Consider the following 26,978-nt stretch of genomic DNA (forward strand, 5'->3'; position numbering starts at 1 on the left):
TTGGGCTTGGAAGTTATCAGGTTAGGAAGTAGAAATGATACCATGGCGACTGATGTGACAATCAGGGCAAATAATAAATACTTGAAAGACTAGTTTCTCTGAGTAATCTGCAATAGCCGTGGAGCAGAGATATGTTTGCCAGTGGAATTCACTGAAAAATTTTAAACAATTCACACATTTGTAAAACACTGGAAGTCAGATCACAGATAATTCACCAGCACACCCCAGAATACCTTAGCACACCTGAACACTTTGCACTTCATGACTTCGCTCATCATGTCACCCACCCTTTTTCACTGGTAGAAGCAAAGACCCTTTTCCCAAGCTGCTGCAAGCACAGCCAGCCTCTAGAAAGGTCACCCAGCACACTGACTGTTCATAAAGTGGCAACAGCAACTGGATATTCTACAAGGCTTTAATCAGGGTTGCAGGAAGAATTTACCCCTCGGAAGAATCTAGCCTAGAACAAGTATCTGGAAAAAGCCCAGAGTTCTCCTTTGGCACAGGACTAGTTTAGAGGTGACATTCCCTTCCCAAATACTGTTGCTTTCCCCATCCTTTCCTGCTGTCTCATGCACCTTACAGTCCCTGATTGACAGCCACATATCCCCTTCCCACCTTAACCAGCCACCTCTTCTTCCCGTTGGCCCATTGTCACTATTTCCTCCCCAGAGCCGTAGCCTCATCTCCATGTGTCATCTCTCTACACAGATGCCCACAACTAAAGAGGAGAGCTGGGACCCATCAGGAACTGCTGCCAGGCTCTGTCGGATCTACTGCAGGAATAGGATCCAGATCAGTTTCTCCTCCTATAAATTTCTACCTATCATGCGCCGTTACCTCCACTAGAAATCTCTGTCTAGAGAGGGCCACATTTCCCCAAGCATTAATTTGCAAATATAAAGATGTATGTTTGTTTAAATCAATATACTTTTTGGAAACGTCGATTACGATTAGAAGGGAAAAAAAAAAAAAAAAAAAGAGAGAGAGAAAAACCAACAGAAAGCTTTCAACAGTACTTAAGAACAAAATGGGATGTTTCTTTGCTGTTTCTTGCTATGCAATGATTATCTTCTGTTTCGTTTTTCCAACTGTGTAGATTAATTTTATAGATACAATCTGGTTTTCATGCTTGCTATAATTCTGAATTATATTTTACATATGAAATGAAACACTTTAGAGTTTCTGTTCAGTGAAATCCTCAAAATTTTGGATGTTTTTCTACTTGCAACAAAACACATTTTAAAACATCATTATTAGTTGGTTGATGGCAATTCCATTTCCCAAGCTACTATTCCTGACCAGAAAAATTAACTAACCCCAGGTATTGACTCCTATACAGCTGTCTCACAATCATTGCTACAAATGGTTTTGTTGTCCAGCAGTTACTCTATATAGATGTCAGCATCTACCTCCATATGTCTGTAGAGGTAGATGTTAGATGCAGAAAGGCATGTTAACTATATATAACTAAGGGATAAAACAAAATACAGAATATTAAGATGACTATATTCCAATCCTTAAGATTTTTTCAGGATGGTCACTGTGCCAGCAAATTGACCGTTTCCCTTTTGTTCTATAAATAATTACTAAAAAAGTATTTCAAGTTTTAACTTTCAAATATTTTAGGTTAAACTTTTGCACAGTAAGATAATTTTTCATTCATTTGTGAAAAATATTTGGAATGTTGTCTTTCTTTGGAGTGTTGGTCTTTCTTTTAATGACACTGACTTTTGTGTGGTTTGCCTGGTCACCAGCTGCTCCAGATGCATTTTTCTTCCTCCCATTTATTCTAAAAATTTTCAGAAACTTCCATACATATCTGTAAACTGGAAAATCCATTATTTTTATAATTTCTAATAAAGAAATCAATTGTAACAGAACCAGGGACTGTTTCAAAGTCCCCAAAAAACAATTACTCAATCGAAGCATGGAAAGTTTGTTTTAGTCTACTAAAAAATCTGGATTTCTCCCTTTATTTTGAAGCCAGCTCTAGAGAAAAGAGCCAGGTGTCTGAAGACATGATCAAATGAACACTTTTGCCCTGCTAGAGGGATTCAGAAAGCCACCATCCCAAGCTGGAAGCTGTTAATTCTCAGCTGTTTGTCTCTACATCTCACCAGGGAGGGAAATACCAAACTCCTCAGAGGCCATAATAAAAAAGATGGGTAATAAACCAACCAACTTGAACATCTTACTACTAGATTGCAACATAACAGCAATCTGCCATTTTCGTACCAATAAAGGAAATTTTAAAATGTTTGCAATGAAATGAATATAACCAAGCACAAAGCTATATTAAGACTGGAAAGAGCATGCACAGCATCTTGGACATAACTAACTAACTTTAAAATGACTAGGTCCAAGCTACACAGGCTTCAGCGTTTATGAGACCACCTTGTGTCTTGTACACCTCTTCAGCAGCTGACATCTGGGCCACTGCTGCTGCTGGCTCTGCTCCAGCTTGCTCTGACATATTTACACGCATTGCAAATGCATCTCGGGCTGCGTTAGTGCCGTAGCAAGCTGCTGGCAGAAGGAAGGGTCCACTCCTCCAGGTGCACCAGCTGGGCATGCCCTCCCAGTCCCCCACAGTCAGCACTGCTGCCCACCTGGTCAGGCAGCCAGCTGCCTCGGGCAACTCACCACGACTGAAACACAACCCTTCTAAAAAAGTGCGTTGGTTTCAGTCATTTTGGCCCTTCCTTCAGCTCGCTGAAGGCCCAGTGCACATCCCACAGAAGGAAGGCAGCGCAAGTGTGCAGCACTGAGGTGTCAGGTGGCTGGGACCAAGCTCTTCTGCAGTAGCTGGCTCTTAAATCTGTTTAGCTGAATGAGAACACACCATCAGCTATTTATTTCAGTGATGGACCCTAGCGAAAGTCAAAACACTAATAGAAAATACCCTAAATCCTGCTCCATAGAACAACAAAACTTTTTTTTTGTCTTTAAAGAAAATCTGACAATGCCCAAAATATCATTTGCTAGCATTGATAAGGGGTATCATATAAGCCCCAGTGAAGTGAATGGGAGGTTTGCTATGGACTGTAAGTTATACATTTTTAAGGATTTTCTCTGTGCGTGCAAATGACCCTACGCCCAGACTAGCAGTCAATATGTTCCCACATACTGAACGTAGGAGTAAATTATGTTAGTCTCGTGTTATTGTTACAGTTTCTGTTTCTCACATATACAATGTGCTATCAAAAAACCCCAAACAAACAAACAAAAAAAAAAGGCAACGATGGGCTTTGGAAGCAGAATAATTTGTATACTCACATGTATTTTAAGTATTAGATACACAACGCATAAGAAACCAAGATGGAAGTCTCAAAGCCAAGAGCCTTCATTGCATACAGGAGAACAACAGAGCTGAGAGCAGCAGGACACACAGTACAAAAAATCTGATCCAAAAGGCAGTGGATGTGACGGGGAACGTGTGTGTGCCCCTGACCTCCTGCCCCTTCTTCTCCTAGTGCCTTCTAACAAGTTACACTTATGCTGGTCCTGACACATAATGGCCACAATTAATTTCACACATGCAAACACACTACCTTCCCAAATTTGAACATCTAAATATTTATCTGTCTAACCAAACAAAAAGGCCAACTTTGACAGAACACTGAGCCCCCAGCAGCCTTTCAGCTCAGTCAGTAGAGCATGATTGTTAGTTACTGGGCATGTCCAGGCGAAAAATACAAATAAATAAAAAGAAAAAAGAACAAAAAAAAATGATCTATATGGGCTACTTTACAATGGGTGGGTCAGTCATTCCAAAGGTTGCCACCACAGCACAGCACTTTCTCCCCATCCTTCAGTGCTGATACACTCCTAACTACACCACAGAGTATAAAGAAAAAATCATGTTTGGAATAACCATTAGAACAAAATAGAAGATACCCTACAAAGACAGGGGGGAAATGGAGAAGGGATGGCATCAATGCAGTCTTCTCCTCTCAGCTAAGACTATGAATATTTGATGATGAACTTTTGACAGTCAGAATAGGCTTCATAAGAACTTTTTTCTGGTTGCCTTGAACAAGACTACTCAATAAGGTCTAATTAGTTGAATATTATTTTTTTTAATTGTCTGATGCATATTCAAGCCAGAGTCATATTCTGAAGTAATAATTCAGAATGGTTTGTGCAGAGGTTCCTGAAAAGACTGAAAGCTGATTAAATTGACATAAACAAGCTTTAAGGACAAAAGACAATCTGTTGAGTAGGGTCGGAGGTGTTTACTGAGAGCCTACAGGGAATTACACTAAGATTCTGCCTTATTGAATAATTTCATTAATGATTTGGATAAAGGATGAAAAGTGTGTAGAAAGGCATGCTAATCTGAATCACAGATATTAGATTGGGAGCAATTATGAACGTCACAGAATGAACTGAAAGAGCACAAGGTGCCCTAGACACATTTGAAATGCATCCAAGAAATAAAAAACAAGATTCATCCCAGAATAAGCCAATCTGGAGGAAAATAAAGCAATGCACAGACATTTAATGGTTTGGTGGTTGCCTCAGGGAAAGCAGAAACTTCCTAAAAGCAACTTTTGCAATTATTTTCTTTAATTTTGTCTGAAATGAGGAATAAAACATAAAGCCCCCATGAGGGTCCGTACAGTTGTGACAGACAGGGGATTCCAGTAGATGGAGGTTCCTGCCGGGAACTTTTGAATCAGCGCCTTAAGTGGCCTCAGTGGTTTTGCTAACACTTCTGCAACATCTCAACCAAATAAGAAAAAGTACTACAAGAGGTCTTAATCACCCACAAGTACTGAAAGCTGCCTGAGAAAGAAGTGAAAAAGAAATGGTTCCTCAACACTTGAAGAGGTACAGAAAAAGCCAAGGCTATCTGGACTGTAGATAGCCCAGATTGCATCTATTTAACCAAGGACTTGTCTAATCAGAAACAACCCCCCATGACAATAACCCTGAAGCTGGTCTTTGTATGTTAGTTTAGGGTCTCGATACTGAATTGGCCTTTTTAAACTGAAAATAGCAGATTATTTTAATTTTCAAACAAATTAGCTATTGCAAACTGATCCCACAGATTGCTTCTTTAAAGGGTCAATTCTTAGCACATTGATATTCTGGCATTAACATGTGCCAATTAACAGAACGGCTGAACTCTTCATGAACAGCACGGTTCTGGCAGTCCAACAGCCCACCACCACTGAAAGCAGCAGGCTACGAGGCCCCAGACCCTCTCCTCTGCTTTCCTGGCTCTGCAGATCACAAATCCTGCATTTCTCTTACCACCAAGGGGTTCTGATGATCCTGGGTTCCACCAGGATTACATTCAAGGGACAAACCTTCTAAGAAAGGAACTAAAAAGAACAAGCAAGCAAACAAAAAAAACCTGCCAGGACTGTGAATTAAAAGAGTTCAGGGAAGAGACAGGCACCCAAAGCTGGCTTCAGAAAGGAGCTGACACCACACCGCCAATTCAGAAACAGTACTGGGGGAGCAAGTGAGGAAGACCTCTGCTTTTCAGCAGGTGGGATCAGGGCAGCTGCTGGCAAAACCACAGTCTTGGGTGGGTGATGAGGGGCAAGATTTTGAAAATTCTGCATAGACCACATCACTCAGGGCAGATACCTGAATAAAGAAAAGTTCTGCGGTGGACCTTTGCTTCCTATACCACAGTGAGGGTTTAGAAAGGAAACATTTATACTTTCTTAATCATGACAGGTAAAGCTCAATGCTGCTATTCAAATATTTTAGTATCTATAGAAAGTTTCAGTCAAAATACTTAAGATTTTTTTTCTTGGGTGGGGGGGGAGCAGGGGAGGGGAGAAGAACACACATTTCTTTCCCTAACAATACTTTTAATGCAGTTGAGGCACATAAATCATACTTCCTCCAAATTTTGAGTCTGACGCAGGCAGTGGGCATGGAAAACATCAGCCTAAATGAGCTACTTTTAGTAAAGGTATAAGCAAGCAAAATCATGTTTTTATAAAGTGTTAAGCAGTATTTACTGCAGGGATTGCTCAATGTGCTCCCTATGACTCTCCTAAATACCCATGAATGCTGAACAGAGGCATGTTTATGTGATTCTCAGTTCTCTTGCATAGATTGCTCTTTTAGCTGAATGAAGGCTTATATAGTCAGCTCTTGCTTGCAGTTAGTTTTCTTTTTTATTTCCCCCAGTTATTTCTTACGTGAAGTCGTACACAATTTCATGATGTCTGAATATTCCCCAGAGCTTCTTCTCAATAGGTAACTTAAGGCAAAATTTGCCTGATGTTATCTTATTGAAGAAACATGGGAAAGCTTTGTGGTACAGGCTGCTCTTTTTTTTCCTTCTTTTTTCTGCCTATGCACTCAAATACTCTGTAGTTTTTCATTATTCCTTACCAATAAAATGTATCTCTCTCCTGCAGTTTCCTCATGGTTAAATGAAACAGAAAGGAGAACGCTTTCTGCAGCAAGACTTCTGCATTGATGGCAACAGATCCCACAGTTGCTCTCTACACATACAGCTTTTTGACTGAAACAGGATGATTTGGATCAGCTAAGACTGAATAAGGATTACTACACAGGATTGTGTTTCTACCATAGGGAAGCCAGCACAAATAAGAAGAAACAGTGCTGGCCTGATAGTAACGATATTTTTGATAGGCAAATCCTGATCAAGCCTTCCATATGATAGAAAAGATTCCCAAAGCTACCTAGGGAACTGCAACATCCAGACTCATCCATCTACACTTTTTTTAAGCAGCCTCTGCATTTCCAGAGGCCCGAGCACAGACAGAAAGCCATGAATGACCGTGCGTTTCCCATGGATGCTGACTCCCCTACACAGTCAGCCCAATTCACACACATTACAAGGTGCAGAACAGGACCACAGTGACTTATTTTCATTACTTCATTTGGGAGGAACTACTTCTACTCTATTCCATTTTGGTTCATTATACCACATCCCTCATCATGGTCTCTGAGCATTTTCCAATGAGACATAAACAAATCACTAACGAGTATGTCATGTGGCTGCCTCTCCCATTTCATTTCCCAAAGGCCGTGTTTTCTCTGTTTATCCTGTAGTTCAGTGTGGCTTACTATACACATTACATGGAAGGCTTCATGAAACTTATCTATTTGTACGTAACAATTTATCCCACAACGAGCCTATAGAAGTCTCATCAGCCATCTGGTATTTTTATTTCTCCAGGCTGAGAAAGCAATCATGGCTAATCCTCCTGCGAACTATGGAAGTCAGGTTTTATTTCTCACTTTTCTGTACCAATAACTCTTTACAGTCTGAAGTAGGCCAAAGACCCCAAAAATCTGTGTACTCCCTCAACTCTTATAGGACCCTAATGCTAGGCGGCTGCCAGAGCAAATGTGGTTCCAGTCCAGAAGAACAAAATTCTCAGGATATCTGGTGAAAGATCAGATATGCTGTAGGAGAATCATTTTTTGCTGAACCCTACAACTGATACATGTGTGTGTACTGAATTTCCACAGACCCAGCGGGAAATCTGTGTTATATTTTAGCACGTGAAAATGAAGTGGACGTGTTTTTCAGGATGCGGTCGTCTGGAACAGAAGATATTTCGTAAGTAACCCTTTAGCTAAGGTGCTGCCTTAGGCCATCCTTGCTCCCTGGCACCATCCCCAGCCTTGTGCCAATCCGAGTCCTTGTGGGATCAGCACAGCAACATGAATGAGGGAACTGAAACACCCAGAATATAACTACTGTTTTGTGACGTTATTTTTCAAGCAGATCAGTTACACTGGCTCAGCACAGAGTAACAAACATCTGGCAAAGGCAGCTATTGAAGTCAGCATAAGCAGTTCTACTGCTAAACGTCTAATCAACTAATCTATGCTGAAAGGTTGATGATCAAAGTCTTAGTTATGTTTTGCTTGCTAGAAAGATAATGAATGCAAATCCTGAGAACTACTTCAAGGTTAAAAAAAAAAGTCTTCTTCTTTCCAAAACACCTTAAGATACACCCTAATTCAACTAACCTATGAATACAATTTAATAGAGAACATTGAACCTTTACCAAAAAATGTATGTATAGTAAAGACATAAGTAAACTAAAAAGCCTGAGAGTCCTGCTGCAGAACACTACCACAACAGCACTGGCTTAAATTGGTAACTGGGACCAGGCTATATTTAGCATTTCTGCTTTTTTTTTTTCCCCCTCCTCTTGTTTAAACATCAATATCCACATAATCACTCACCTAGTCTGGTAGGACCTTGCTCCCTTTGTTGAATTGAGTGCACCATCTCTACAAGCTTTTCGGTCTCTTGAGGCATGCTCCATGAAATTTCTAGATTATTTTCCCTGGCATACTGGAGGACTGAGACATGAATTGAAGTATTGCCTGAAGCAGAAAGCAGAAAATAAACATTTTAAGCAATGCATACAAATGTCTTAAAATAAATCTAAAGGATACATTATGGTTGTGTTTTACATTAAGCACAACTAGACAGTGATTTTCCATCAGTGTGAAAGCTGCATTTTCAATCAAATGATTAAAACTGAACTATTCCCAGGTGAAAAAATATGCAAGAACTGCTAGAAACGGTTTGCTTTTTTGTCAGGAATCAGCATGCAGTCTTTTACCGCAGATCAATTTGACCATGATTAGCAAACCTCACTTTATTGATCTCCAAATATTGTTCCTTTTCCACTTTAAAATTTTCTAAACATTTTTTTTATAATGTGTATACTGTCTTGCAAGAGCAGTAGTTTGGTGCCCCATTTGTCTCATAAGCCAAGCTCCTCAGATGACTACATTTCATGCAGATTTCCCTCTGCCATACATCACTTGAGTGACATGCATCAGGCTGCAGCATGGGACATAGTGCACCCCGGGAACATGACCTGCAATGGTGAATGAAGAGAAATTCCAAGTTCTGCTATTCTCTGACATCCTAGTTTTGCCTATACATTACATAAGTATGAATGAAACTATTAACAGAGGGTTCATACAGACAGTTAATATATATATCAGACTTGCAGAACTGAACTGGGCAATACATTGTTTATAATCATCGGCTGTACCTCTCTCTTCATTGTCTTAGAAGGACTTCTACTGTATACTGAAGATACTTATGTATAAAGCATATTATTCTTTATCAATGCTTTGTAAAATATTTAAGATTGAAGTTAATAATAATTGTGATTTCATGTACTCACCATACTTTTACAATTTTTCTGCAGTTGTCTTTAAAATTTTAAAGTCAAGGCTGTAGTGAGAAGCCATTTCATAGCTACATTATTATTGTCCTGTTGTTAATGATGTAACATTTGCTGTTACAGGCTTCAAGGATAAGGAAAACAGCTAGGCTAAAAGAAATTGTTGATTTATTGTCTGTGTTTATTTCACTTGGCTTGCTTCTCTATATCGTGCATGCACAGTGTCTTCCATGTATAATCTCTAAAAAATCTAAGTTATTGTAGACATACAGAAATGCTATACTTTTCCTCTATGAGCTCTCTATTTAGTACAAGTGCTGGTAATCAACTCTTTTGAAAGCACAGGTATAATACAAAAGGTCAACGCCAGTGGGAAACACTAGCAGCAACAGCACTTGCTCCATGGAAATGGTTTAAAGCTGAATTGAAGTACAACTCTCATAAAAAACCCTTGTTTGTTAAAACAAATGCAACTGGGAAAGCACAGGATCCTGTGCAGCCCCTGCCATGCAGATGGACTTGGTGCAAGTGCACGAGATGTCCTAACTTACTACATGTGCCACAGGGTCCCTTCATGTATGTGCAGGATAGTATGGCATTCTGCCAGGGTGGCTGCGCTGATATCTTTGCTGAGTGACCTAACTGGAGGTGTACCTCCTACCAGTACATACTGTGCAAGCAGAGTGAGTCTAGCACTCCCAAAAAGTGTCTGTCATTCAACACGGGTCAGGAAATAAACTGTAAAAAGTCAGTTCCAGCAGCCTTGGTTAGCCAAAAAAAGGGTGGTCAGAACCAGAAATGCCTGTTCCAAAGATCAGAACCTTGCAGTTGGACCAAACCTGAACCAAAACCCCTCTGAATTATCTATTCTTACTTGGACCAGATCAGAATGTGAACTATTAATTTCCAGTTTGTTGAACCTGATCCAGAACTGAACTGAAAACAAGAATGTATTCCTGCTTTTCTGTCACAGAGTAACAGTTCAGCTAAATTTCCACCACCTCCGTGCCTGTTTGGCACACATACTTCTTATGTCCAGTACAGTATAAAGGGCAGCACTCACAAAAGCTGCTGTCCAAGTTATTCCTCATCACACGATTCCCTGAATTGGGTGTCAAACCTTTACTCACCTGAACCAGAACAGCTTGGTTTGGGAGGAAACTGAACTGCATCTGAACCAAGAGCTTTACTAGACTGATTTTCCCAGTATAAACTTAAATTTTTTTGAAGGATTGGAGTAAGTAATTTAAAAATAAAAATTAAAAAACGTATACTGAGCAGCTGTTTTGTCCTGTATAAGCAAAAGAATACAAAATGTCTTTATGTGTTTGAGTTAACAGACAGATACGTACCAATCTCAACCCTTTCAATAAAAGCCCGTACAAAGTTTTTCATTTCCTCAAACTCTGATGCTCCAATATTGGAACTTCCATCCAGAAGAAACATGACATCCATTGGTTTGTTGCACAGCTCTAAGGAAGGAGGATGGGGGGAGGTTATTTATGCATGATAACCAGAAGTTAACATCTGCTAATTTACTGGTAGGAGCAGAAAGGGCAGAGATACCTGCATTTTGGGAAAGCAAAGCAGGATAACGATCAGTTGAAGCCATAAGTGATGCCTCTTTAGGGAAAACCTTGAGATTTATATTCAGTGGGATACATGGGTATTTCAATTCCTGCTTTTCTACTAATGCTATTTTACTCTCAGGAGACTAAAACAAAACCAACAGCAAACAAAACCAAACCAATACAAAAAAAAAAAAAAAAAAAAAAACAAACAAACAAACCAACAACCTACAAAATACACACCACATCACACCCACTACCAGGGAAAAATCTAAAAAAAGCAACAAAACAAAACACAACAAACACACAAAATGAAGTTTCTTCAGGAAAAAGGAAGTATAATTTCACTTGCTTGAGGCAGGCAGATGAGAATAACTTTTTTTTGTCTGTAACCCTCCAACCTATCTGAAAGTTACTGTACTTTACTAAGCAATGGAGCCAAGGACTGCTGAACCTGCAGAAGGCTGGCTGCAGGTCCGTGCTTGGTACTGCTGAACTGGGGCAGCATTCTCAGCCTCCAGTGAAGATAAATGCTCTTTTCTTGGCACTTGGACAACAAAACACCAAATGAGATATGGGAACCCTTCAAATTTCAGTGATGTGAGGGGGAAACGGAGGAGACAGGACAGAGGAAAAAGCAAATTACACGGAAAATGCATCCAACTTTACCTGGAATTTCTGTCCAAAGTTTACGAGAGCAGCACGACTGCAGCACTAATTCAGGTGCTTCTTCAATAAGTGTACTATAACTATGCAAGATAATCGGGTTATTAGGCTGGCTGATCTCTCTGAGCTCTTGAATATTGGCATTGGGGGTTATGCCTATGGGAATAACATTTATGCTCCTGGGAGGTCGTGTGATAACATCAGTGGAAGGACTGGATGACACCATATACACCAAGTGAGGAACGTCTTGCCTGCCCCCATTCACTGCTGTAAATGTGTGTTTGGAAATATAATCGAGGGCATTCCCAGTGTTAGTAGCCTTCCCTCCTTGATAGGGTATGCTCCTCACCTTCTCAATAATACTTTCCTTTGACTGTATTTCCCTGAAGGAATACTCCAGAGTCACAGTCTCTGAATACTGCATGACTGTAACATGAATATCTTCCTGTCCCACATTCATTCTTGTGATCACCCTCTCAAGGAACTTTTTGACAATCTTGAAATTTTCCTCCCCTACATTGTCAGATCCTTCCACAATAAAAGCAATGTCCAACCTTTTGCGAGTGGGCTTTTCTGAAAAGGGTGGTGGTGCTGTGAGTCCCCACGTGGGAGCTAGGACACTGGATATTGTTGGAAGAGATGTAGCTTGTAACAGAGAACTTTCTTCAGGTCCAAGATCACATAGATGATCAATGAGGAGATCCTGATTTTCCATCAGCTCTAACATGTTGTTCAGTAGGAAGGCTCTATTAGCTGGTGACTGTTTTTCAATGAACCTGATTTGCTCCACATTAACATACGGTCCAATCCCCACAGGTATTACTGCAATGTTTTTATTCTTCAAAGCTGTCAGGAGGCTGCGGAGTTTTCCTGGAGATTTGCTTGCTATAAATAGCACTACAATTCTGGCAGCATTGGTCCTTTCTGCTTTTCCAAACACGTGAAACACAGTGTATTTAAGGCCTTCAGCAGCGGACGCTACTTCATCACCTGTGTATTTTATGCTTTGGACAATTTTTCTCATCTGGGACTTTGTTTTGATATCTTTAAGGCCAAGATAGATTGTGGGGCCAGCCCTATACACTAGAATTGACACTCGGATTTTCTTTTGGGAGATGTGGAGTTTCTTCATCATGCCAGTTATGAAAGTCTTCAGCTGTTCAAAGTCCTCCTCTGACAGCTTGTTAGAGCCATCCATTAGAAAGGCCAAGTCCATCATCTTGCTACATGAGTATTCACTGGGTGGTAGTTCAATGTCCTCCTCTGGAGCAGGTGTTGTCGGTATTAGGGTGTCGTCCCCTGGCTCACATGGTACACAGGTTAAGTTCTTCCCTTCACACAGACTACAAAAATCACCAAATTTAAGTGGAAAAAAATCAATGCTTATAATAAACGTCACCCACATATAATAAAATAATGTCCGTACAGAAACTGTTAAACATCTCAAAAACACAACAAAACCAAAACATGATGTGAAGGATGTTTTCCCCATCCCATTTCCCCACAACTCCCCACAAGGTATTGTGCAGCTAAACCCTGTATGTTAATGCATGTTTGTTTAGATCAGGAAACGTGACATACTATGACTTGTTTGTCAGAGGAAACTCCTTACAAGAGCCTTTGGCAGAATATGTACAATCTGTGTCTGGAAACTGTCTAGAAACCCACTAAGCTTCAGCAACACAGCTGCCTACAAGCCACTGGTGGACTGAACTGGCAGATCTGGTTTGCTTCATAAGAAAGCAAAACATGAGGCAAACTGGAGGCAGCTAACACAAAGTAAAATCCCAGAGTAGGAAAGACACTTTTAGCTCTGATACAACTTAACAGACTCCATAAGGAGGTCTTTGTTTCTACCTCTACAGTGCTCTATGTTCCTCTTCTTTTTCCTGATATTATTTTAATTTGGACACAGCTTTGGCACACATTCATCCTCCATTTTTTTTTTATGTCTCTCTTATCTTACTGTTATTTACCATGTCCTCTTTTTCAGTCCCTCTTCTCATATTAAATGTCATATTTCACCTATAGCTTTTTAGTCCTATGTCTTCCCTCACCATTTCTACTCACCTCTCTTACTAAATTTTTTTCTTCCCCTTTCCAATTTCAGCTCTCATTTTTCTTTTTTCCTCCATCTCTGCCTTTTCCACTATTCGTCCTTCTGTACCACCATGAGATTTTTCACCTCTGCCACACTCCACCTTTTAGGGACTTGTTTATAATTCATCTCTTTCTATCTTCAGTAAGGCTTTAACACTTCTGCCCTTCTAATTCCTAGTTGCATGACTCTCTTCACTTATCAGAGCAAAGAACGTGACTGTACTTATGCACAGGGTGATACAGACTCAGTCAATATATTTTCCTTGTTGTACTGGACAGTCCAAGAAACAGAACAGGAAAAGTTTATGAAAGGGCAAGGACCAAAAAATGCTTGTTTTCACTGCCAGAGAAAACCAAGGGTGTACAAATTAAACAAGTCAATACTGGAAGAAGCTGCCCTTTTTCCAAGAAAAGACTCCACTTTACACGTAGCACCTTAGTTTAAGTACCGTGTTCTTTCCAAGCTGCTTTTAGTGTATTCCTAATTGAAGAACACACAGCTACTTTTGGCATTAAGGTATAGCAACAGAAGATTTATTATTTTAATCCTAATATGAATGAACCTCTTCTAGTTTCCAATTTCCTTTGGATATTTGCTATAAAATTCATTTTTGTGCAATATTTTCTATTGTTTGTACAGATGGTGTAGGCATCTAAATTAGGTGACAGATATGCAAAAGGATGTTTCCCTAGTGAGGTAAGTTTTCCTAATGTTCTGAAATCTTTTGTGAGCAGCAGCCAGTGTATCAACATTTAAGATAAATTATTATTAAGGATTACAAAAATTAGGGAACAGAGACTCATTTGTGAAGGCTCTTTTTTGACCTTTTGATGGAATTCAAGGCTCTTCGTGTATACAATTAAAATACATATATATATATATATATATTTAATTGATTAGCCTAACAGTCTTATGCCCTGGGTTTATAGACAGACATACGCCAGCCCTGGCAGGAGGCCAGGAATTCAAAGTTCATACCCATTCAGAGCTTCTGTGAGGTTCAGAGCACTTGGAGCTAAGGCGTTAGTCTAGGCTAATAGCTGCTGCAGTTTTACAACTCAGTTTCTATTAAATACAGTCAAAATAGAAGATGGAAAACCCCCTTGTATTCACAGCACTGTGACTACTGAAAGTATCCATAAAGGGTCTAGACATCTGGAGAATGCCAGACTTCCAGATACTCCAGGTCATGGCGTAATATGCCACTGGGCAGTGTACAGAATGAAAATCAGTCTGTGCCCCATTGCAGCTGAAGGCCTTCATCCTGCATGGTGCACAGCATGGTGCACCCTGCCCTTAATTTCATCGTATGTGAAACGCATGCATGCAGGACCAGGCCATGGGATATCATCTTAAAATCTTGAGGAAATTGGTTTTCCAACAATAGTACACAATTCCAACTGCTAATAATCTCAGCAAGTTCTAGACTGAGTGCACATTCAGATCTTGTACTATATGTAGGATTTTTTTAGTACTGGCAGAAGAGAAGAGTCTGATGGCTTTACCGATGTTGAATCACACCTTACACAAAAAGAAATGGAATATCTGAAGCCAGCAGGGCCACCTACACATGGGAAAAGGCCTTTTTCGAAAGAAATGTAAGTACTTTACTTGCTTAAATTCAGCTGACATCCTATAACCCCTATTGTCACTGAAAAACTTCAGCTTCAGCTTGTATGTGAATATGTATGTGAATCACATTGTATGTGATTGCATGTGAATAAATATTATTTCTTGACATAAAAGATGGTTTCCAAGCTTCATCTTCAGTAGTACATTAAAAGTCACGTCCAAAAACGTATTCACATGGATGTGCTTCATCTCCCTCCCTTCATCCTACTGAACAGCATGCTGTTTCACTGCATAATCCCATCATACCAAGATTGACAGTGCTGTGGATCCTCTCTGTTCAAAACTATTCTCCTTCCATGCGGGACCTTGACATCTCCAACTGCACACATGGGACAGTCTTCAGAACTGACACAATCCAGGGACAGTTCATCAAGTATTTTCCCTGTTTCAAAACAGCACGGTAGTATAAAGATGCCAGGTTTTATGAATTGCAAAACTAATCATTTACCCTACTATGAAAAACATAAGGCTTCAGAGTTGGGCTCAAGTGTTCTGAATACTGTGCTGTGTTACGGCCACTGCCAGATTGACACAGGGTAATATTTCCTTTCTTCATAACCACTTTTATTTAGATATTGGAAGTGCTTAACTCAGTGCATAACCTGCAACTGCCAGTACCCAGAAAGCATTGAAGAGGACAGGAGAAAATGGCATTTTTTCTTTTTACATATGTATTATTTATTTCTCCCAGTATCCCCTACCATACTCTAATCAGAGATACCAGGGCCCAAAATAGCTATTTGGGGTCTTAAAATACCTACTTTCTTTGCCTTCACACCTCCTCATTCTGCCCTTAGGAGCTATTTATTCATCTGAGTTTTCACTCTCCTTTTGGATCTCACTTGTCTTTCACTCTTTCCCTTTCTGTTTGTCTTTCTTCTCCCTCATGCCGTATTTCCCATATTATTCCCTTTCACCTTTCAACAAGATTGTTGTCAGGAACAGTTAAACTGGAAACCCAAGCTCACAGAAGGATGCCTGCTGGGCTCTCTCAGCAGCACGAGAGCCTTGGAGATAGTAAGCAGGTCAAGACAACATGTTTCTGCTACTGCAGTAGTTACGCTGAAGGTGAGCACTTATGAGCATTCAACACAAATTCGTACCCTACTTTAACTACAGTCAACAACCTCTGTCGCTACACAGCCCCTCATCCTCCTGTCTTCCTTTCCTATCACCCCATTCTTATCTGCTCTTGTTTTTGCTGGTAGTATTTCATTCTCCTCTTCTAGGCACCATTTCATGCCCTTCACCTGGCATGCACAGCTCAGTTCACAAACTCAGTCCAGGGTGCCTGACGGCCTTCCTCCTTATGCAGTAAGAAACTGCAGTGAAAACATGTCAGTAAGCCTGTTAAGGAATTAACTGCTACATCTAAGTATTTTGCAACCTCTTGCCTTACAAATCTGTGAATCTTTCTGGACTGTAAGACCTCTTTTCATGCAATAGGAACACTTAGGGATAAAAAAATCCAAAAAACTCTACAGCAATACCAACAAATACCAGAAGCATAGCAGAAAAAAGGTAAGTAATTCCTTAAAGGAAAAGATGGACTTACCTGCAGGACAGTGTACGTGGCATCCTTCCACACACTGCAGAGGACACTCCAAAGGCTGCGGGTGCTGGCACGTTATAGGACAAGCAGGTCCACAGGTATTATATCGCCATTCACATTGATAATCTAATTCCTGTTTATTCAGGTCCTCACAGCTTTGTGCTATGGCAGTAAAAGAATCAGAGGAAAAAATAATCAAAGCAGAGTGTATTCACCATGCCTCTCATTCATGATGCCTCTCAGAACTACACCACCAAATCCAGTCTAAAGGGGACCACACATATACAGAAAAAGAGATTTCCATCTTTAAATTTATTTATTTATTTCGCTATATTATTTTTTACTACATCCAGGGTAGGCCACTTCTTCACACCTGCATCTTTTTTCAAATAATGAAATACTTGCTCTAACCAGAGATACTTGGGTTTGATGAAAGAAATTAAAAAAAAAAACAAACAAACTTTAAGCTTTAATTAAAAAAATATATGTATATTACAGAAACCATTTCCTCCTCTAGATTTGTTTGTACCACAGACTACTATATCTCCTAATTGAGGGAATGTTTTTTCCAGGTATGCCTCTGAACATAAACAGAAAAGGGACTGGAAATGTCAGTGTGAGCTGCTAGTGCAGTCCCACTAGAGTGAACTTCTCTGGATATAAGAGGGAGCAAAGCTGGATGAGAACAGTCTCTCTGAGCCAACAACTTACTGATTAAAAGCTTGAACCTTTTCACCCAATACTTCCTCATCTACCCTGTACTTACGACACAGAGCTGGTGATCTCCAGTGAACAGCAACACCTTTTTGTGCACAGGCATGTGCATAGGCCGCTATAGTGTCACAGAAGCAAGCACAGTCCCCAATAGATTCACAAGCACAAGTGTCATACATGCAAATATCTATGTAGGGCTCAGGATTCACCTACAAAAGAGAAATACGAGGTACAGTACACTCAGTGATTCCCTTCATCTCCTTCTTGTAGACATATAACCTTCAGATGATTTGGCTGCTCCATTTGCCAGGAGTTGAAGTGCCAGCTAAATCAGTGCAGATCTTTCTGCTAACGGCAGCAAGGACTCAGACTGGGCCATGTTCTCAAAGCTGCTATAGACACCATAGTTTATTGTCCCTTAATATTCCTCATATGGAGTAACTTTATATGGTTTTGGGCCGTGTCCCCATACCCTCTTGTGCATCAGTTTGGGTAGAATGCAGTCTGAATGCCATTACATTAGCTCAGCTACCCCTCCCCTCAAATCTCATCCCTTGTGCTTGACTTCATGTGCCAGTCTCTGGGGTCTTGAGCAAAATTTCCCTCAAGCAAAAGTTATTCTGTAGCTTACTACTAGGTGGTATCCTGCATTTTCCCATGAAGCACCAACTACACGACAGGGTCAGAGATGAGAACACCAACTAGTCAGCCTCCCCTAAGTCCTGTATGCTGTCAGCACAACCTTATTTTTCCCCTCAGCTGTCATTAGTGTCAGCACAGATAGTGCAGAATTGAAGAATGTGAAACACACGACACAATACTCACAAGTTTTTTGCATTCTTCAAAGAGATCCCCAGACAAAATGCTGCATGAAGTTTCCACCATCACCTGCTTCACTATGTTTCCATTACACAGTGGAGGCATCAAGGTCTGTTCCCGGTTGGGCTTAATATTTTAAGAGACAAGTACACATTGCATTAGCCTTGCCTTCAGGAACTCAGGACTCTTCAGAGTGAAGTAACAGACTCACTAGCCCTAGACAATTTTTCATGACAAAGGAAATTGCTTCTTTGAGTAAAGTTTCAGCCTGTTGTATGACAGGCATAGATCCTGCCACAGCAGAATGCAAAGTAGGTCACCTCCTACATTTTCTCCAGCTCTACCTTGTATGCTGCAGTTTTAACATAGGCATTTTGATTACACAAAGTCCCGTTGTACCAAATATCCGTCCTGAAAAATGATCATTCACAGCTCTACAGAAGGCCGTCGAGATTCTCAAATATGACCAGTCTTCAGCAGACAATACCCAAGGCCACTGCTGAATAAGACTGGCTCAGTCGTCTCTCCTTCTCCCATTGAATTTATCTAAGAACAAGGAGCAGTAGTATTGAGACAGCACTTGTCACAAAGACAGTCTGCAGGTTCCGTCCTACAGCTATTACACTGAAATGAGAAGTTGCTCATTCCCAGTCATACCCTGCAGTCTCACTCCACATTATCACAACTTCTGTGCTCCAATCAAGTTGTATCAAAAAAGTGATATTCAGCAAGACAATACTGTGGCTATGTCACACTTGCCCATAATTAGCAAGCTAACACAAAAGATTTCATGTGATCAAAAATAAATCATTTGGTTTATGTTCTGATAATGTGCGTATCTTAAGGAAAGGTCTGAAATAGGCCTTTTTTCCCCCTCTCTGAAAATTTAGCTGAATATTCAAGAGAAAGTTTTCTGTCTTAAAAGCATCATCTGAATGAAATGCTTCATTTTACAAATGTCAAAACAAGTTGCCTTCCAGTTCTTTCCTCTCACTTTTTGGTTTGGAAATACTTTTGCCCAGAATTATCTGTCAGCTCAAGACAAATTTATTATTCAATTTCATTTTTTTAGAACTCTGCATTCAGAAAAGAAGTATACTCTCACATGTAGCATAACTAGTACCCCATGAAATCCCCTGATCTCTGGCACCAGGGCACAGATAACACTTTCGGATAGCAGGTAACCTCCTCTAAAGTCAGAAGCAGTGGCAATACGGTCTTATACGCCCTCCTGTATCTTGCTTTTTCTGTTCAAGCCTCTCCAATCTGAAAGTAATAACTGAATGCTCTTTAAAATAGATCAAGAAGCATATAGAAAGAAATTAACCTGTGCATCCAGTGGTTCATAAACAGACAGACTAAGATTCAGGATACAGAAATTTGGATAGGAAAATACAATTTTTTTATCTGAACTCCCCCTGTCTGGAAATTACAGCTGTTTGGGGTTTTTTTAGATTAAGCTCTAAAATGAGATTTACAGTTATACCTGGATTTCAAGCATCTGGGCTGGCAAACTCTACGAACAGCCTTTACCGTACAGATTGGCTATTTTAACATTCAACTGAAGCCAGGCAGCGCAGAGTGAGTTAATTGATCTTTTATCAGATTTCAAGAAATAACATTATTTGGCAAAAATGTAGGGGAAGGGGTTCATTTCTCTTTATTTTTATCCTTTCAAACCTCTTTGCCCACTCTTGAGTGATACTGTAACCGGTATTAATTAGTTTTCACAGTCCATTTGCAATTACCTTTTCAACATCAGCACAGTATGGATTAACTTTCCAAGAATTCCCAAAGTCAACTGGATCTACTTCAAGATGTTCACTGCTGCTGGTCAAATCATTGTTTTGGATTCCATCAAAATTTCCACACAGACCACACACTTGATCCTTGCAGGGAAAGAAACACAAAATATATAAATCTTACATCTGTAGACTGGCTTAGGGTTTTGTTAAGGCTTTTTAGCCTAGTGTTTTAATGGCACGAGGCTTAAAAACTGAATTATCCTTGGCCTTGCCAAATTCACTAAGATAGACATAGTCTCTCTCAGAGAATATTTAGCTCCTATTCCCATTCTGTTTAGCTGAAAGTAGGACCATACTTTCTCCAAGGACTTCAGGAAGCGAGATGACAGTTCTGATCAGTGGTGCCTGTTGGCTCTATTTGGAGTGCATGCCCACATCCCATTTTATTTCTGGAGATGACTGTCCTATTGCCATCATGACTAAATCTGGCTCCTTAGACTGCTCTTCTGGAATACAGAAGAAATCACTCAAGGCATAGCTATTCTGAGGCACCACACATTCATCCCTTCTGTTATAGCTCATCTCCAATGACCCAGAATTTACCCCTTACAGTTGAACTACTGGGAAAGTAAGCAACCCTTAAGGTATTACTAAAAAAAAAGCCTTTGTTTTCACACAAGTACGTAATATTCCATGGAAATCTATCAGCATGTCTGCATAGAAAATGTTATTCCCCAGAGACAGGGTAAAGTCTCTTCTTTAGTGAGAATAAGAAGTAAAGCAAAAAACACTTACTTTGAAATTGCCTTTTAAGATAACTGAGACTCCCATGGCCAGATCCCAGGTCACACTGATGCTTTTGCCCAGCAAAATGATGTAATAACGGCCAGACTTTATGACTTCTAAATCATTGTCATCTTTAGGAGGTATCTTGATGTTTACCTGAACAAAAAAAACCCACATTGTGCTATTGACCATGTCTCTAATTGCTATTTCATGTAGGTCACTTACCCAAGTGGAACATGTGCTCATAGGTTAACAGCTATTTTCAAATGTGCTCTTCTTCAAAGAACAGATAATTCCCATACGCTATACAGATGCTCCAGAGCACTTGCTGTAAGCCAGGTATGGGTAAGAGACCAAATACAGGCTTGTCTTACACTGAAAAGTTGCTGTGGACAAATTATTGCCTTAGAAACAACACTTCTGAACAGAAAATTTGAATACAAGTATGGTATTTCCATCTCATTGCATTTCTGTAATTTTGAATGTGGGAACGTCCCTCGGGCTCCCAGGGCATAACATACACTCACCACAAATGCTGATACATAAATCAATGACTGCTAAACAGAAGGAAGGCTGATAAAGAGGACAATTTATATAATATAATTTTTATATTTTATATATTTATAATATTTTATATATATTTATATTATAATTTATTATTTTATATATAAGTACTCCCCATTAATGATCAGTTCAGTAATTGGTCAATGGTTCACTGAATAATTATGTTTTATTCTTATTTAATCTTTTTAGGAAACTAATAATTCTGTGTTCCTGAGGAAGGTAGCGACAAAAGGGCTGGCTAGGTTTTAAGTGTAAAATGAGCTGGGCGAACCACATGCATCAGTGACCTCTGAAGGACAAGAGCCTGATTCTGAAGTCAGGAAGGACCTTCTTCCCAACCCAGCTACACCAACAGGAAAAATCTTGACAGATTCCTTTCAGTGTCTTTTCGTTTTTCCATCACTTTCATTGCCCCTGTGTGCCTCTTTCTCTTTCCATCTGGCTGCAAATTCACCGCCTCCAGCTACTAAGAAGGTAAGAGATTAATTTAAAATGCTTTCTTTCACACCATAATCCCCTTTCAATGGAAACTCTAATAGGATTATTAACAACATTTGGAGAGAAAGGTCTGGCACGGCTGTTACTTTAAGCACTATTAATGCATTAACTGAAAACTGCTTACTTGTGGAAGAGGCAGGTGAAAACTTTCAATCAGTACAAATAGTGATTAAAGCAAGAGCAAAAGAGAAGCCCAAAAATCACTCACCCACTCCCTAGTTTGACAGCAAAATATTTCCTCATCCCACTATTCTTTCTTCCTCAACTCAGTAAAAGCTTAGCACTTTAATTCAATTCTCTTCATCTCTGGTTTATCATCAGAAACCTTTATCCCGAGAGAAGACAGTTCACATCCTACAGGGATTTCCTAAAGAGGGCCTTAGAGCCTTCAGTGTCTTTAGGAAAGAATATATTAAAACATATTTTAGAAACTGAAAGCTTTTTCATCTTCTCCTATGCCCATATTACTATGCAGTCGCGTCACACTCGAACACTTAACTTCTAAATATAGTAGTTACTGTCTTTCCAAACTGAGGCAAAAATCAGAGAACAAAGCTGAACTGGGAGGTTGACCTAAAATACAGAATCTCTATGTTTATGGAGGCTTTTTGCCCAACCATGAAGTCATAAACTTTGACCTTGCAAACTGGCAAATTTATTTGCTTCAAAAAAAGCAAAAATGATTTTGTGATAATTTTTTTTTTAACATGAGCCAGAACTGTAACATGCAGATACTTCAATTAAGTCCCCATTTACTTAAAAGCTGCTCTCGAAAAAGTATCATCTTAAAAGACTACTGCTTGAAAACATTTTAATGGCAAAAAAAGACTTGATTCTCCAGCTTGCTTCTAAGGATTCTTGTGGGAAAGGAGTGTAGGAAGTCAGGACTGGGTAAGAATTTGCCTAAGGGTCTTCATATATTTTTTTTCCTTGAACTCTCCTTCAGTTGCTGTTATTTCTAAGAAAAACTGTTCTGGATATGACACTGAGCCTTAAACTCTCTAGAAAGACAGCTACAAATTGTCAAGGATTAGCTCTTGCAGACTTAGCTCTTGCAAGGACATACTCTCTCAGGAACCAAATGTGCTTTGTTGCTGGAGTTGCTGGACTCCTAATCACCGCCTGCCTTTTCTGGCCCTTCTTTAGGTGTCCAAATGCAACCACAGCTTTTCTGAAAGTCTGTCACCTAAAGATTTCAGACAAAGCCTGGCTCTATGGAATGATCCCTGCACTCCTATTCACCCTCACCCAGGCAGGGGATTCTTTACCAGCAGAAATGAAGGATTCATTTGGGCAACCAATATGTCCTATGTTCAATTCTTCCAGCAACCAAAAGCCTACATGGACCATATGCTGTCAAGATGCCCTGCACAGACACCGAATAATGATCATGTTTTAAGTGTTCCTGTCAAGTGTCAGTGGCACCCAGCAATTTGCAGGCAATTTGCAGGCTACACAAAACCTGGTACAGCTTTGTCTGCTGCAGAACAAGGCAAACGTAGGGCGGTTTCACATTTCGCTGGAAACATTTTTGCAAATCTCTGGTCCAGATGCCAGTTCAGAGCACAGTACTCCTGAAAACGAAGTGATTGAAACACTATGATCCACTGTAGCTCTGTAATGTTTGAACACACAGACGGTCTTAATTGTTACAGTCCTCAAGGCAAAACCTGAACTCTGCTCTTCGGAAAGCTTTTTTCCTGCCATGAAGGGAGACATGGGAAGTGGAAGTGAATCTTGGTCAATTCTTCAAGTGTTTCTTGGTTGGAAAGGGAGAAAAAAGAAGAATCCTGTCATCTAGATTTTCCATCTGACAATTTAACAAGGGAAAGGACAGTTGATATTTGCTTCTGCAGTATCAGCTTGTTAGAGCCATGACTTCTTTTCTTCCTGTGTGGTCAGTCCTTCAGATGGCTAAATTAACTCTCAAGTTTTACTAGTCATAGGACAGTCACCTCTTAGCTCTTCCTTGCACTTAAAGTAGCTTGAAATAGATTTAGACCTCCCATGTTTAGAAAGGACATTCCTCATATGAGCTGACATTGAAGAGCCATCTTATCTGAGATAAATTTGTTGGCATCAAGCAGAAATACCAAAATGGCATTATACCTCTGGGAGCAAAGTGGATAATTATAAACCTGCTCATCTGTTCATTTTATGATTAAGAACCACTGAGCATGAGGTCATTCATGCCTCATCTTACTAAGCAACATCAAATTCTTTTCCCCAAAAAAAAAAGGGGGGGGGGGGGGGGGGGAAGATAACAGAAGCATACGTACATTTCCATTAAACAACTCTATTTCCCCACTTTCATACAGAATAATAACCCTTTTGGTGCACTTTTCTCCAGTGAAGCCACAGCCTTCATTTGAAATTAGTATCCGGAATGTTCCAGAATCATCCTTGCAGAAATCCTATCAGATGAAAATAAATGAATGAGTCATTAATGTGGAACATTTGAAAAACACATACAGCTCTATGGAGAAAAAGCATAGGATATATGTTGGCATGCCAATTGTTCCTATACCGATTTATTTTGCACTTAGTGTTGACACTCATGTGGTCCACCCCTTAAAATGTGAGCCACACTGCCAGTGACACACACACATATGCATATTTTGCAGGGTATCTTTTGGCAGGGAGAATCCATGCTATTACAGTTTCTGTGATATTTTAAAGATGTACAATATGCACAGCATACATTTCAATACACAGATATTGGTTGATTTAACAGTGGAAAACAAGAGTCTGAAACTTTAATGATAAAACAAATATATCAGCTTAGAAGGTTAGGTTAGAAAGAAACTTGCTGCACAGTCCTGAGCAAAAAGTTTTATGCCCATGTTTTCCCACCTGTACATGAATAATAATTACAATGATGTCAACCTATTTCTTGGGGAGCAATTATATAGTTTAATGTATTGATTTTCTTTTAAGTCAAATATTTCTGAGATGCATGGAGAGTTAGTAATATATTTATATGACTCATGACTCTCAGGCCTTTCAGTTTTTTGGCAGGTTGTTTGAGGTTTTTTTCAGTACACGCCTTTAAGAAAAAGATTCTGTCTGTAGGTTGTGTTTGTTATTTGAGGAAAACAGATCTCATTTTCGTTTTAAGTAGTTTTGTAGTACTGTATGCTATTACTGCCCATAAGACTTTTACACAGAGCTCTCACGAGTGTCAGAGTGATCATTCCTCTAAGGTAATCCAGCTGGCATCAAGGTGGGAGCATATTTCAAAGACCTAGCCAGAGACAGGTTTATCACACTTTCCTGCCCCAGGAATTCCTCCTCTGCAAGGAGGAATGTGCCTATGAAAACAGTCTGCGGGAAAAATAGTAGCCCACCCAAGAAACATGTCATTGTAACTGCAGAACACTGTTCTGTGGATCCATCTAGGGTTAGCCCAAATTTTCAGGTAAATCCTTCTTCTTTTGCACACAGATTTTTAAATACATGATGATTTGCATCTGTAGATAAGCCTTAACCTTATTTAACTCTAAATTTCTGACTGCTCCCACAAATTGCAGGTTGATATTAGTGTACTGTGCCTTTATCCACCTCTCTTCTTTGCTGGGAAGAAAATCAATATTACCAATGCACTCTACACAGGTTGGTGCATGGAACAGGACAATGAACAAGCAGAGTGTGTTCTGAATGCATTTAGGGAAGGTTCACCAAGCACTCCTTGTCTCAGTCAGACAGTAAGCTATCACTACAGGATAAAGAGGCTAGTGGAGAAGAGGAAAGACTGATTTATGGATATCTATAATCCCTTATTAGAGATGAGATTCAGACAGCTCCCTCCTATACCATGCTGCTATCGTATGATTTATGACTGCCAGCTAGACACATGACAACTTAACTCATTTCTACAGAGCACAATGTAACCTTAAAGTTCTCAAGGCATCTTTGAAGTCATTACCAAGCTCTGATCTCCCCTACCACACATCTGGCTTAGTAATTAAGAACATTTTGCTGTGATTTATCCAAATGCTGGACTTCTCTCCTCATGTAAAACACCTTATACATTATCAGACAGCATTGGCATTTGACATGTTCTTACCTGAACTAATACATATTGACAATTTCCTGGAAACTTGTATTTCAATCCATCAAATGTCAAATAATGAGCTGTACCAATAACAGTGCAGGTGCCATCACATGTATTTTTGGTGCATTCCCACTTTCGACCACGGCACACACTGTAACAGAGAAAATGAGTCAGTGACAGCTATCATTATTTCCAATGTATACAATAAGCAAGGGAATGCAAGGTACTTTAGGTGAAGCAAAAGAGAAAAAGTTTCTGCCTCCAGGAGCTCATGATCTGAAGATTGTCCAAAAGACACACGAGTGGCGATAAGCTACTATTTTGCCTTTTTTCTGGCCTGGGTCAGGGAGTGACCAACTGCAGACCAAACAGGAGCATTGCTCCCCTGTGTGTCTTAACCCAGAGAGCGGCTGCAGCCCTGCAAGGAACCTCTGCAGCTGTCCGTGTGGCTGCCCAGCCTCAGGCATGTCCCCAGCAGATCCCCTCTGTGTTTGGCCTTGAGAAGATACTCACAGAGGGTTCCATGCCTGGGCTGCTGGAATCCTTCTCTAGATAGACTTCCATAACTACGGTACTGTACACTACTGTGCACCAGATTACACCCTCATTAACATAAATTAGCGTACATTAGCATTGGGTGCATAAATAGATAGAGAGTACATTAACATGTTAAGTGAATAAGGAATGTGTTTCCCTTTTCCTTACAAGCTGCATGCAGGAATATGTGCTTTTTGAACTTCCCTATTAACAAAAAGAGGCTTGGACAGAACCTGCTAGAATATTTCAATATACTGTTAGTATTTTATTTTGGATAGCTGCTCTGCTCTGAGTAACCTTTCAGAAAAACAGATTAAGTACTCTCTAAGGACCGTTACAGGTTAAGTATGAAGTATAATATCATCAACCCTGGTTTTATTTGCAATGCTGTCCATTCTTCCCTCATTAAAAGCCAAAATAGTAGTAATTTTAATATCCAACTAATGCCAAAGGACATGCGTTAACTCTAATGATCAACTTCTGGGACCAAGTAACCAGAACCATAATTCAGTCTGCCCAGTGGCTTTTATTCAGATTATATACTAAAGTACAATACCACCCTTCTCCAAAGAGGTGTC

The 26,978-nt window shown here is 39.9% G+C and overlaps 1 protein-coding gene across 1 annotated transcript in view; it reads right to left on the bottom strand.

The window, feature by feature from the left end:
* VWF (von Willebrand factor) overlaps positions 1-26,978 on the bottom strand; it is a 143,112-nt gene that overhangs the window by 56,778 nt on the left and 59,356 nt on the right. Inside the window, exons 20-30 of the mRNA XM_080391421.1 lie at positions 25,876-26,014; positions 24,089-24,223; positions 20,757-20,903; positions 19,965-20,105; positions 18,223-18,342; positions 17,450-17,606; positions 16,687-16,845; positions 15,378-15,513; positions 11,402-12,741; positions 10,517-10,636; positions 8,203-8,346 (exon numbers count right to left, since the gene is read on the bottom strand). Coding sequence (XP_080247547.1) covers positions 8,203-8,346; positions 10,517-10,636; positions 11,402-12,741; positions 15,378-15,513; positions 16,687-16,845; positions 17,450-17,606; positions 18,223-18,342; positions 19,965-20,105; positions 20,757-20,903; positions 24,089-24,223; positions 25,876-26,014 — 2,738 coding nt within the window. The remainder of the gene's footprint in view (positions 1-8,202; positions 8,347-10,516; positions 10,637-11,401; positions 12,742-15,377; positions 15,514-16,686; positions 16,846-17,449; positions 17,607-18,222; positions 18,343-19,964; positions 20,106-20,756; positions 20,904-24,088; positions 24,224-25,875; positions 26,015-26,978) is intronic.

Source organism: Falco punctatus (assembly GCF_963210335.1).
Source record: "Falco punctatus genome assembly, chromosome: 6".
Taxonomy (NCBI): Eukaryota; Metazoa; Chordata; class Aves; order Falconiformes; family Falconidae; genus Falco; species Falco punctatus.